At 40.0% G+C, this 13,733-nt stretch overlaps 1 protein-coding gene across 2 annotated transcripts in view; it reads left to right on the forward strand.

Moving 5' to 3' along the window:
- rhpn2 (rhophilin, Rho GTPase binding protein 2) overlaps positions 1-12,934 on the forward strand; it is a 33,992-nt gene extending 21,058 nt beyond the window's left edge. Inside the window, exons 8-15 of one of the 2 annotated variants that reach the window (XM_035159924.2) lie at positions 1,547-1,734; positions 1,905-2,061; positions 4,419-4,538; positions 4,737-4,931; positions 5,719-5,795; positions 7,812-7,958; positions 9,086-9,241; positions 10,735-12,934. In XM_035159924.2, coding sequence (XP_035015815.2) covers positions 1,547-1,734; positions 1,905-2,061; positions 4,419-4,538; positions 4,737-4,931; positions 5,719-5,795; positions 7,812-7,958; positions 9,086-9,241; positions 10,735-11,001 — 1,307 coding nt within the window. In that variant the 3' untranslated portion in view covers positions 11,002-12,934. The remainder of the gene's footprint in view (positions 1-1,546; positions 1,735-1,904; positions 2,062-4,418; positions 4,539-4,736; positions 4,932-5,718; positions 5,796-7,811; positions 7,959-9,085; positions 9,242-10,734) is intronic. The other variant, XM_035159933.2, reaches the window with a different exon arrangement.
- The last annotated feature ends 799 nt before the right edge of the window (positions 12,935-13,733 follow it).

Raw genomic sequence — 13,733 nt, forward strand, 5'->3', positions numbered from 1 at the left:
CAGGATGAGGAGCATTGTTACTGGAGTGAAGAGGCAGTAGGTGACAGGCATGGACGCTAGCTGTTGAAAGGCTGCCGCAGTGCCCTTCAGCCATTGACACAAAAGCGAGGGGAGGGGCCAGTAGGATATCTCAGAGTCTCAGATGAAGAGTAGTGATTCAGTGCTCTGTTATTAAGTTGTCTACAAGTCTCTGCTGCCAGCTTTTTAATCTGTAAAATAAGAGGGAGGCTCTCTCAGCTGGAATGCTCATGTCTTATTGCTCCCATTAAAAATGAAAAACTAATTGAAGAGGGTTTGTGTTTTGGCTAAATTTTAAAGAAACACACTGACATTGATCCCACTGCTGGCAGTGAGCTTTTCTCCCTGACTGAATACTGTAGTAACTGCAGCAGACCTTCAGAGGGGAAAATGTGGAGATGATCTGACATATGGAATCACATAACTTCTGTGTGGAACCTTCTCAAAACATGTATCATAGTAATATTGTTCATCAACTCAAGGCTATTTTGTACTGTATGTAATGCATGTTTATGTGTAAGCTACCAAAACTACTTAGATGGCAATTAGTTTTCAGTTCCTGTTTTACTACACATAATCGCTAGCTACCTCTGGTGTGGACTTGAGAAGTTAAAGGGTCCTTCAGGCTGGACAAACTATTTACAATCTTCAATATTAATGGTGAAGATGACATTACTGCATTAGATTACAACCATCATTATCATTATTAATTATTGAGGGATGACTGTGATTTACAATGTTATTGAGTTAAATTACAGAGACAGAAAAAGAGGAGAAAAAAACAACAACATAGGGTCATACTAATACGCATTTTACCCTAAATAAAAGCCATTTTAAAATGTTGGATTAGAACGATCAGAGGAATCAAGATTGTCAAAATGTAAGGTAATAAAATGACTTTGCAACATTTAAATGTCAAATGAAAATATCTATGTGAGACAGGAGTGTTGCAATAATTAGGCTGAAAAATATTAAATAGTACTACCTTTGTTAAAAAAACAACTGGAAGTTGGTAGGTTTAAGATACATTTTCTAAAATTGTCCGGAGAAATATGTGAATATCCCTACAATTTGTTATTTTGTGATCCTGTAAACTATATGTGTTGTAGAATGGATTATTGAGGTATTCAAAAAGATTCACTTCAAATTCACAAAATTAAGTTGTTTGTTGGGATCCACTCTCCATTTAATTATTTTTGCCAAGACAGAAAGCATGAATACAATCTCCCATTCAGCTTTCATCCAAACATCAAACCAATACCCAAAAATACAGATAAATAGAGCATTTCAGCAAGGGAGGTTAATGAGAGATTCTGCTTGAATTATTTGTTTGAAATACATGAGAAAAGAGATTTAATTCCCTACAGGTCTAAAAAACAATCACAAACAAAAATACTGAAGTCTTCTACAACAAAATGCCATTGATTTGTCTCAGAACATTCCAACTGAATTAAACGAGTGTTAACTATCGTTATTGCTGAGTGGGAATTTTTCTTTTGAGTTGTACTGAGGACTCATTCTCTTCCAGGTATCCTGAACCACCTGAAGGAGACCTTCACCCACACCCCCAGCTACGACATGAGTCCAGCCATGCTCAGTATGTTGATCCGCATGATGCTTGCTCAGGCTCAGGAGTGTCTGTTTGAGAAGACTGCGCTGCCTGGGATTCGAAACCAGTTCTACTCCCTGATGAAAATGGCCCAGGAGGCTGCAAAGGTATATACCAGCACAGGCAATCACACACTCCTCCCATCTTTAAAGACATTTGTTTTTCATTAGTAGGATGTACTCAAATGTAAAGTGATAATGCCACCACCTTCAGATTCTTCATCTCCACCAGTGCTATTATTGTCCTCTCAGTAACTCTGTCTTCCTTTTCCTGCCAGGTCTCGGAAACTTACGACCAAGTCCATCAGTCCATGATCCAGACGCCAATCAAAGACAATGTCCCATTGTTCTGGTCCACCATGTCGCAAGTCAAAACCAACCACTACCGCTCCATGGCACACTATTTTGTAGCCTCAGCCCTGCTCGACCACCAGTGTAAGTAAACTGTACATGGAGAAATTAAAATCTTATATCAGATTATTTTTCTAAAAGATGATAATGTTGAACTGACAGTTGAAGTGTCACCATGCAAGTATTATTTGTTGGTGATCGCAGACTGAATCCACATCACATAATCTCTGCCTGTGATGAGCACCACTGTCTTAGCAGGACAATGCATAGTAATTTGCATATAGTGTGAACTGCACCTGTTACAAGGTGCTAGATGTTATAGAGAGGTGTGCTCTTCACACACTGTAAACGCTAAACAAGCAACTAGCATCTTCGCAGTAGCTAGAGTATATAACATTGTTTCACATTCACGTAGCTTGTGGTTTGTCAACCTCGGATGGTTTAAATATTATGGCTGATAATCAAAATCTCTGTTCAGAAATTTAATAGGATTTTTACTTTTGGAACCGCTCTGTGAGTTTAGGTTAACAGGTGGACTTTGTGTCTGCAAAGATTTAGTGAATGTAGTCAACCTTTTCCTCCTCTCCATCTGAACACCTGCCGTAACATTTAATGGACTTTCTCTGTGATATCAGTGCCACTGTTGGTTTACAAGGTGTAAAAACACAAGACTCCATCTGCCTGATCTTGAATGCCTTGTAAAACCGGATCCATCTCTTAAACTGCTGTTGTAGGACACCAAGTTGGTCATGTTAAATGGCTGATCTGAGCCACAGCCAGCCACAATGCTATTACATAACAGCTATTTAAGGGACACACACCCCACGGTAAAGAGAGGCTGTGTTTCCAGCAACGCTGCTTAGAGAGAGAGGCCAAGAGAGCTTTAAGGAAATAAGAGACAGTTGGACTCAGTGAAGTGTAAGTACTGTAGACTGCTGGAGAATTACAGTGTGTGGAGCGTCTTAAGGTCGTCTACATGATCAAATGGCAGAGAGAGCTAGTGTGAGAGCCAGAGACTGAGTGAGGGAGGATGTGAAGGATGCTTTTAGAGCTAACAAAAACTCTGCAGTAATAACTGTGGTGGCATTTGTTGCTAATCATTTATCATATTGTTTCATTTCTTGATGGCTTCTCCTTTTTTGGGGTTAACAGTTCACTTCACAACTAATCATTTAAAAGCACTAGATTTGTTGGGTTATTTCCATCCAATAGTTCATAAAATAAACATTTACTTCTGCATATGCATCATCATAAGCATTGTTGTTGGATTCATGTTTTTCTTATTACATATTCACCATTAAAAGTTATGAGAGATTAAACTGAAAACAGAATACAGCAGATAGTCATCAGCTTTACCGTAGATGGTCCTAGTTCTCCTCGGTACTGTGAATGGGACGGGACTGAATAGGGGAACAGTGGAGCGGAGCAGCTTTGAGTTTGGCAGCTCATTAACAGATTCCTGTGTGACTGAGGAGAATAGAGCAATTACCACAGAACTGAAAACGGGGACTAGGCCCAGAAATCGGGACAGAATAAAGGCCACTTCAGTAAACGGGTCAACCACAAACAAACTGCTAAATAAATGCTTCATACGGTCTCTGTGAAACGGACTCGTCAGGCTTCCAGAAAGGTCTGCTGCTTCAGATTTTACAGTTCAATGTGATGAGCCAGGATGTGAAGGCAGTTAAGTTCAACTCAGAACTGAGTCGTCAATATCAGGTAGATAGATAGATTGTTCTCTCTTGATAAATATATTAGTTTGTATTTCAGTGCACTTGACTGTATCGAATTATGCACTGTGTGTTTACTGACTTATCTGTAAACAGTTTCCTTTCATACCTCGCAGTGTGTGAGTGTAGTGTTAGCTGTTTGTTTCAGAAAATGTCCTGCATGGTAGATGATTCTCTTTTTTTATCAATTTTAACATTAAACTAGAATGGCACTCAGTAGAGCGCATACTTCTGCCAAGGCCCAACAGGCCTCTTAAATTCAATCAAGCTGCATCAAATAGCACACATTTTAATATTACTCTTCTAAGTATGCCTGAGTTTTTCATCAAAATTTCTTAACAAATTCACAAAATTGTAGAAAAACGCAATGCAATTCTCGCAATGTTATTAACAAGTTTATGGTTCGGCCCTCTTAATAGCTTCCACTTCGAAAGTTAAAGGGCTCTTCCTTGGCCCATTCCCCACCCTCATACAAATTTTGAGAAAATTTGTTCAGTTGCTCTTGCATAATCCTGCTAAGAGACAAACAGCAATCAAATTTGGTGGAGGTAAAAATATATATATTTCTCATTGGCTCCAGCACCTTTGCAACCCTCAAAAGATAAGTGGTATAGATAATATATGGATGAATGGATAAATATATATAATATTTTGTGATATTTGTCATATATATAATATATGATTAATTCTTGGTGTTCTTTGTGTGTGCAGTGGGGCCTAGTGATGATGAGGACCAGCAGGAGAAGACCTTGTCTCAGGTCTATGATCGCCTTCCCGAGGGACGCTCTCCTCTGGACATCCTGAAGAACAAAGAAGAACGTGAGCGCATTGGTAAGAGTGAACACCCAGAGGACAGCTAATGTAAACAGTAGAACACAGCAGAAAGAGTTGCTTTGACACCTGACCTGACTTCCTCTTTATCTCTGTCCGTCCTGGTGGCTGTCCTCCTCATTCTCTTCTTCTCTTCTCCTCTCCCCTGTATCCCTCTCCTCATCCATTTTATAAATACATTTTCCTCCCTCTCTGTAGGCAAAGCACACATCAGACGGGCCATCCTGGGTCACGAAGAGGCTCTGAGGATTTATAGTTTGTGCCACCACTTGACCAAGCTGGAGATCCTGGAGGACATTTTAAGAGCCAGTCACCAGCGCTCGCTCAACAAGTTCAGCGAAAATGAGAACGAGGAAGAATTTACAGACTACACGGAGGCACCCGACATCATCTGTGAGTGTTGAGCTGCGGTGGAGGACGTACTGAAACATTTTACTTATTTTGTAAAACTACAAATAAGTAGACTAAATGTACTCTTTGCATTAGCTTATGTTTGACCCTTACTCTCATTAAAGGAGGCAAGCTCTAATGTTAGCGGCCAGCGCTGCTTGGATCAGTGGACCAATTCCCCTCTGGTTATTGATTACTTTTAAAAATGAAACAAAATGAATATACAATGTTATGCAATGCATTGTAAACAATATAGTGGAGTAATTACCTCAAAATAAATCTACTTAGTAAAATGCAGATCCAAAAAAGGAACATAAATTCAGTAATGAAGTAAATGTACATCCCACCACTGGTATTAAGGGATTTAAAGAGAGAGCAGCACCACAATCAATATAAACATCCTGTTAAAGTAAACATGAGAAGTGAAGATAGCATCAGGATGATTGTTAACTTTACTTGAGTGACGACTATTCTCTCTGGGGTCAACATAGAAACTGACCAGTCACCTTAGAGTCACCACAACAAACACTTGACAAATGACACTCAAGTCGAGTTGTTGATGTGTGAGCTCCGTCTCTCAGGAAACAGCTCATAAAAACTCTGCTGTATTGTGAAGCACACCAGCTGCAATCAGATGTGATAAGTGACGTTTGCTTCCAGACACAGATGATGTAATGTTTACACTGTCAACTCCCGGCCCGCCTCTCTGCCGAGCTACTGTTTAAAATGTGGTTGTGACAGTAAACACTGTAGAATGACAGCTTTGTTTTCTCCCCCCTTCTTTCCTTAGCTAAGACAGAGCACAAAGCAGAGATGGAGCTTCCGGCAACCACAAAGGTGAAAGTCACCGACTTTTTCCAGAGGCTGGTATGTGGGTTACTAATCTTCTTCCACTCACAATGCTGTTGTCTTTTTGTACATGTTGGTTGGTTTATTCAGTAAATCATTTGAAATCAAAGTTTTCATGTTTTTAACACCTAGAGTCAATTTGTTGTTATTTCTGAGTACAACCAACCAAGTGTGATACTCGAGGAAGCTTTGGCACGTTTGGTCCTCTCTTCTTCCTAAAGCCTCCTGGACTTCCACCCAGAGCAATAAATGCAAAACTAACACTAACCATGGATACTGGCTTGAACTCTATTTAGGTTATTGTGATATTTATTTAGAGGCAGATGGCAGGAGCTGAAGTTTCCAAATAAAAATCTATCATGAAGTCCTTCCTGCTTATTTGAACTTATCTTAAGCTGGTTTCTGAAATATCCCCAAAGCTTGGGGTTTGATCTCTTTTGGTATGGCTCATACTAAAATGTTTGTTTGGGGTCATATTATTATACTGGACACATATTATGGTGGTGGCTGGGAGAGGGCACTGGCATATTCTGTCAATGGAAGTGGAATCTTCTGTCTGCATCCTCGTAAACTAAACTTGCATACTTGCAATTGAACGTCTTTTTAACACGAGTATAACAATAAAAATAGGCTTCAATCTTAAGACAAACAGGTTTCTAAGCAGACAACTGTTATGGAGGTTAAGGAACAGAGCTTGTTCCCAGGCAGCAGGTGTAAGAATCTCTGAATAACTCCCCCTCTGGTACCTTGCTCTTCATTAACAGTCTCAGCAGCAAGACAGTAATCCCTTGGGATCTGCAGGGCACTGCGAGACTGAACAGATAAATCCTGCACTATCTCTCCATACAACTGCTATGGTGATAATTGAAGTGGTAGGAGAGGCAATGCTGTTTGTCAGGCTTTACTGGAGCAGAGATTTTCCCAGCAGATAAGTGTATTAATGCAAGGCAACAGTTGGCTTCAGCAGTCTAAATGGGAACGTAGGATATGTTTGTGATCAGTTCTGTTTAGTGGAGAAGTTATTAGTCAGTATTATACTTTAGAAAATAAATAGATGACTCAATTAAGTCATTTTAAAAGTACAAATATCAAATATTTGTCTTGAAAATGCTTGTTTTCAAACCATTTAAATCTAGAATTGCACTCAGTAGAGCACATACCTCTGCATAGGCCCAACAGTCACCATAAGTTCAATCAAGCCTTATGACTAAGGCTATATTACTTTTCTCAGCTACACATTGGTGGTAGTTACAGGTTTCAAGCCCTATTTGTTACTATACAATGTCTGAAAAAAGCCTACACCCTTATGAAATCACATTTGAATCCACTCGATTTAAATCCATAAGAAATTTCATAAACTCATGGATATTTCTCAAATATATCTACAGTCAAGGTTCACATATAATTCCCGAAGAAATCAAGAAAAATGTTTACACCCCATTTTCAGATGTTAAAGAAAGACAAAAAAAAATCCTGGATCAGAAATTCAACAGGTTCTTCCTGGGGTCATGCCATACCCCATAACAAAATTTCAGTTCTATGATTTATGAGTAATGCTGCTAACTAAATAACCAATACAGACGAACCTCAATCTCCTTGGAGTAGAAAAGAAGATACTTTTCAGTATTTTTTACAGTTTGACAAATTCTTAGACGTCTATTAATGTATACAATACTGCAGGTTCTGTGTATCTACAACTCAACATGTCAAACAAAGTATGTTGGGAATGTTTTTATATGAGTCACTTGGTACACTGAGGCCTCTTTTTTCTCCCCAAAGAAACAGTGACTGTGCCTGTGAGTAATAAAACAGAAAAATCTCTTGTTCACTAGATATAGAAACTTATAAACCAAGAGGATCTGTTCTGTTAGAGTGGTCATTTAAATAAGGTGCATGGTCACGTGACTTTCCTGAACCACCTGTGAAGTGGGGCTGAAATGTACACATATATACAGGTATTATTATGGCGCCCTCACCAAAATGTCAAACCAGTACCCATATTAAACAGTGCATCTCCTTAATCTCTCCTCTCAGGGCCCTCTGTCCGTCTTCTCCGCCAAGCAGCGGTGGACGGCCCCACGGACATTACGACTCCGCCCAGAAGACAGAGACCTGGGTTTCACCCTGAAAGGAGAATCCCCAGTCCAGGTGGTTTCGTTGGACCCGCTATGCCCAGCTGCTGTAGGTTAACCTATCCTCCTTATCTTTCACAGAACAGGGCAAGATTAAGTTTTCTATAATGTATTCAGCTCTTAGTTTCAGTGAATGTCAGTATGGTATAAACATCATGCTCTCTTGCAGAGGCTTGAAATCATCACACGCATCATCATTAAATATACAATCAAAGTTCTCTGATGCAGTTTAATTGTCTTTTTGCCACTTTTTAACTTAACTATGATTTACTCTCATCTTCATTAACTGATGAACTCATTCAACACAGAGTTTTCATTATGTCCGGGCTGTAATAATAATAATTTAACAAACAGGTTTTTTTTGGAGCAGGGGCCCAGCTCAGTACTCTCCACTGACAAACTTAAACAAAAGCCAGATGCAAAGGTTGTTAAATCTGAACTCTGTGCACCAGCATGAACCAGCAGTGAGTGGAATTTAACAGCTTAAAAAGTCAAGCATGTTTGCATACTGAATATGAAATAAGTTCAAATCACAAAGTCCTATTTGCTCAGAGAACTGTTGATAAATTAAAGTCACTCTCCGAAACCGAAACAGGATTTTGGCCTTTTAAGTGTTTTTGAGGCCCCCCCCTTCATCCACTCTGGCAACTAATTGAATTAAGAATCAGAGTATTAACCCAGTCTGACTGCTCATTAAGAGGTGCTGACAATGAGCAGACTCTTATTACGCCCCACAGCCTATGCAGAGAAACAGTCAAGTGGTATTGCATAAGCTTAACTAGGTCAGACTCTTTATAACGTTTAATGCTGCATTCAACAGGATTTATTTTACAACCAACTGATTCTCTAGAGTTGCCGATCCGCCTTCAAGCAAACTCAGATTGAGTTTTTGGACTGAAATAGCTGAGAACGTGTAGATAAGACAGATTTCCCACAGCTATGAAATAATGTTCTCTTGACACTACGAAGTTTTAATTCCCTACTTTGTTTGGGACTAAACCTCAGTGTTTTCTCTGCTGATCCCCTCCACCTCCAGGGTGTTGAAGGAAAGTAGGTGAACCAGTCTTTCAAACAAACCTTCCACTGTAAACATTTACTCTGCGATGCCACAACATCAGGACTCCTCACTATAACCCTCCTCTCTTTACGCCTCTTCTACCTCAATGTCTTTCTCAGGCCGATGGGCTCAAAGAAGGCGACTACATTATTGCCGTGGGCGAGACTGACTGCAAATGGTTCAGCGTGAGCGAAGTGATGCGGTTGCTGAAGGACGTGGACGAGGAGGGGATCGACATCCAAGTGGTCAGCATGATGGACAGCAATCCTGCCATGGTAGGCCACGCCTTATTTTCTTCCTACTCACTGAGAGAAAAGAGAAAAGTCGTCTCTCAAACAGTGTGATGGCAAATTTGGTGTTAGTATCAGATGACTTGACAGAGTGTCAGGTTTCTTCTTGAAGGTAGTGTTTCCTGACAGTAGTCCAAACGGTTTCTCATGAGAAATAGACCTTTGAATATGACCTACATGGATGGAATTAAACAGAGAGCATTAAAACTAGTGTATTTATATGATTCTGTGTATGTATTATCAAGTTTTAAAACAGCGACAAAATTACAAAACAATTGGTTCAATCTCATATGTATAGCGCAGGATCCCAACATACATTACCTCAGGGCAATTTGACTTGACATACAGCAGGAGATCAGCAGGAGCGAGCAAGTGGGTGGGTTAATGACGCACCGACGCAAAACTGAAAAACAACAAAAAAAAGAACATAAATATCTCAGGATGAGACGCTTGTGTAGATGTGCTGTAAACAAAAACATGTGACCTGCGGCAGTATTTATTTATTTCTATAAGCGTCACATTTCTGACCGTGTTCTGTGTTCTTCACATGTGAATGGTAAACTCTGGAGAAAGTCCTGACCCAATTGTGTGGACATTCTCCTGAGTTCATGTCTTAAAACAGCTATAGTAATGTAGAGACCTGACAATTGTATAGAGAAACCCAACAGTTGCCACAATTAGCAAACATGTAGCAACAGTGGAAATAAACAACTCACTTCAGCAGGAAGACCATGTGGGTTAACTGGTTGGGATGAAAGAAGAGAAATGGGGGAGAGAGGAGAAGTGGGATAAGAGAGGGAGATGAAGAGGAAAAAGAGGGTGAGAGAGACCAGGAAGAGTTGTTGTATTTATGCAAAGTCATTGGTCGTTTTAATGACAATAATAACGGTGATATTTATAGATATAATTAATGTTATTACTGATAACAGCAGCAATGATAGCAGCACTTGGTAATAATAGTTCAATCAGGAGAGACTTTATCTGAAGAATGAATAAAATATATTGACTTGACAATAAGAAATAAAAGTGATGCTTAGACCCCTTGCGATGCCATCAAGGCTGAAAGGGGGCGCGGCTGCAAAGTATAGGACCCCCTGCTAGGGTCTAGACACTGATGATGGTTTATGGGATCTGGAGAATGTTGAGGATCTGATGAGATGAGATGACTCAGCTGAGCTCGACCAGGGCCCCGGACATGGAGACTAATGGTGACGGGAGGAGGAGGGTTCACAGGGCAGCAAAGACATGATTGTCTGATTGTGATCATGGCATAATCTGATTGGATTACCATAAACAATGGACAGTCAGCTGATTAGAAGAGGCAGGGAGAGTGAAAGAAAATTGTGAATCAATGGGACATAGAGGAAGTGTGATTGATCTTACCCTTGATTAGTAATACTGGTAATGATGATGATGATAATAAGAAAGATTACTGAATAAAGCACTAATTGTCTCTCTCTCTCTATCTCTCCATCAAGCCTACCAAGAGTGCCACCTTCTGTGGAAACCTGCCGAAGACCTACTCCATGATTTGTCTGGCCTACGACGACGATGACAAGAACTCCAAAACCCGCAAAGTGACCAAGAAGTCGTCCTTCCTAAGCTGGGGTCTGAAGAACAGGCTAAAGAGCGCCAGCACACTCAGCCTCCCCACGGCAGACAACTCTGGCACATTGCCCTGGAACAAACCCTGTCCCACCTTCCCCAGCTCCAGCTCCTACAACAACGACAGCGTCCTGTACTGAACCAGCCGCAGACCTTTTGATCGTCTGCAGACATTGTGCAGTATCCACACTGAGCCGAGCATGGCTGCAGATAGTACTGTGCTGTACGCAAACTGGACCTGCGATGGTACAGTGTCAGTGCCCTTTGGTGTTTTCACTGGAACATTGAGCAGTAGTGTGTGTAGCTTGTGTGTCAACAATGTGACATCACTGCCAGCTACCTTGGAAAGTGGCTGTGCCCAATACTGCATACTGGTGACCTCACCAGTAAAGTACCTGAAGTAAACTGGACTGTAAACTAAAACATAATGGAAAATCATTGTGTACCATGCCAGTCTGCGTACAGCACAGTACAACTGCACCGTGGGAAAAAAATTATAATTCCAGGCTATGTCTATATATATATACAGCACTTAGACAGGTTTCTAAGTGAAACTGTCATCTCACTGTGTTTTCTGGAAGAAACGCTCCAGACAAATTGAAGGACGAAAACAAAAGTTGCAAGAACACACCCAGCGTCGTTCTCTCTACTTGACTGCAGGGGAGTGATTTTAATGTGGCTTATCCCTTTTTAGTGCCATTGTGTACTGATGTAGCTGCGCACTGGGCAGTTATGTCCTGTGTGTATCCTTAATACAATGTTTCATACTGTACATGCGAAGGCGTTGGTTCATTGCCACAATATTTGTTGCAATCAGTGGACACTGATCATTTTTTTGGGGAAAGAATACATATATTTTCTCAATAGATATGTAGATGTAACCTTGTTGCAGTATGTTAAACAGTGATTGAGGGAAACAAAATTAGCTGTGCAGTTGTTTTTTTTGTCTGTGGAGAATTGATGAATGCAATATTCTATAAGCTGCTAAAAAATGTATATATACACACTTTGATTCCATATTAATGTCACTTTTGTATTTGTGAGACAGCCTTTGAGGATTTTTGTTGCCTGGGACTCGTTGGAAATGGAAATGTTGGCATTTCTGCTTAATGTACCAGTCATGCCACAAACCAAAATGCCTCCATATCCCCATTTTGCCTGTTCATACCTTTACCTGACTATTCTTAACCTCATCAGTGCTGCCACTGGTAGTTTGTCCATTGGTAAGACGAGCATGAGCTGTCTGTCTGTAGTAATGTGAATCGTCATGCAGTTAAAAGGTTATTTACCTCCAGAAGGGAAGAATGTGGGCAGACTGCATTGAACACAGACAGCTGGTCACCCAACAGTGACTTCGATCAAAGCCCGCAGTCAGGTTTCTATTTGTCTCTACTCGTCTTAATCCTCGTCACATCCAACATTCACCTGACACTTTGCAGTGTTGGACTATGGCTTTATCTACAAAGTAGATTCTTATACACATTTGATAATCAAATTATTTATGTAACGAAAAAAAGTACACACAAAAATATATATTTACCTGTATGTTGTAGGTTTCAGAAGTAGTTGTGAATGGTCAAGTTGTGAATTTTTGCACGTTGGATTTCTTGGTTGGTGTCTTTGAGGAATGTATTTTACTAGCCTCGCTTAATCCTTTGGGGAACGTATATACTGATACATGTTGTCTTTGTAAAGATATTTTAAAATGTAAATGTTTTTAGACAGTAACACTGAGAAGATGTAACAATCTGTTTACCTTTTAATGGTGTCTGAAGTGCCATTTATACTAAATCATGAAGGAAGTGCAGTAAATGATTCGTATTAGTAAGTGCCAAGTAAATGTGCTAACAGAGGTAAGATGTTTTAAACAGATCTTTGCACTCATTTCACAGTGCACGGTGATCTTAAACGCCTTGGTGTATATGCAGAGGGTTATGCTTCCTGCTCTTCTGAGGTTTCAGATTGCCTTTGCTTCTTATCTGTACTCATAGCAACTGTGGTGTAAATGCATTGTTGGTAAGTCTTTGTGTCATGTGTGTAAACTCAAACGTCAATAAAATGGGGGCAAAACAAGTTTCTTGGGTTTGTTTTCAATATGCGAGTGGTTCTGTGCAGCTCATTGGCTGAAACTGTCGAGCAGGTTGGGAATGACTGGAATGAAGTTTGACCACAGGCCTCAGCGAGCCGACACGCACTCAGTCAACACTCATGGGTTTGTAACTGTTTAAAGTCAGGTCTGAGCTCACATGGCATCCTAATCCACTACCATAGAAGCAGAAGAGAAACACCATGTGATTAAAAATGTTACCCAGCAGGCCTTTCTTCATCCATACCATTCATAGCATCAGACGCTCTACAATGCCCGGTACGTGTGTGTGGTTCAGCTGGAGATGAATCCTCCAAGGGGTAAAGTCTCTGCAGGACAATTGAATATTGCAAGAATCAAATCTGTTGACTTTCGGTTACAGGATTCTTATTTCAACCATTCCTCCGGGCAAAGGACAGCACTTGATAAAACACACACTGATTTTTTCTGATGATTTACAGCCAAAGGGGGGAAACCCTTTTTTAACAAAGTATATTTTCTCAATTGCCTGCACAGAGTGGGTTTAACTACACAGATTTATGTTACATCAAAAATATTTATACATAAAACCAACATTCTGAAGATCTACTGTGATAAATATGGAGATATTTAAGAAATTTTGAATCTGGATCTTTAATACAATTTTATTTGTCAGATTTGTTTAGTTATTAAAAATAGTTTAAATCATATTGAAAAAATAAAATAAATATTTGAATGGTCAACAATGTAATGTGTGTAGTGGGTACTTTATGTATTACATTTCATACTTGGTTTACTGTATATTAC

The sequence above is a fragment of the Hippoglossus stenolepis genome, chromosome 1 (genome assembly GCF_022539355.2).
Source record: "Hippoglossus stenolepis isolate QCI-W04-F060 chromosome 1, HSTE1.2, whole genome shotgun sequence".
In the NCBI taxonomy this organism is placed as follows: Eukaryota; Metazoa; Chordata; class Actinopteri; order Pleuronectiformes; family Pleuronectidae; genus Hippoglossus; species Hippoglossus stenolepis.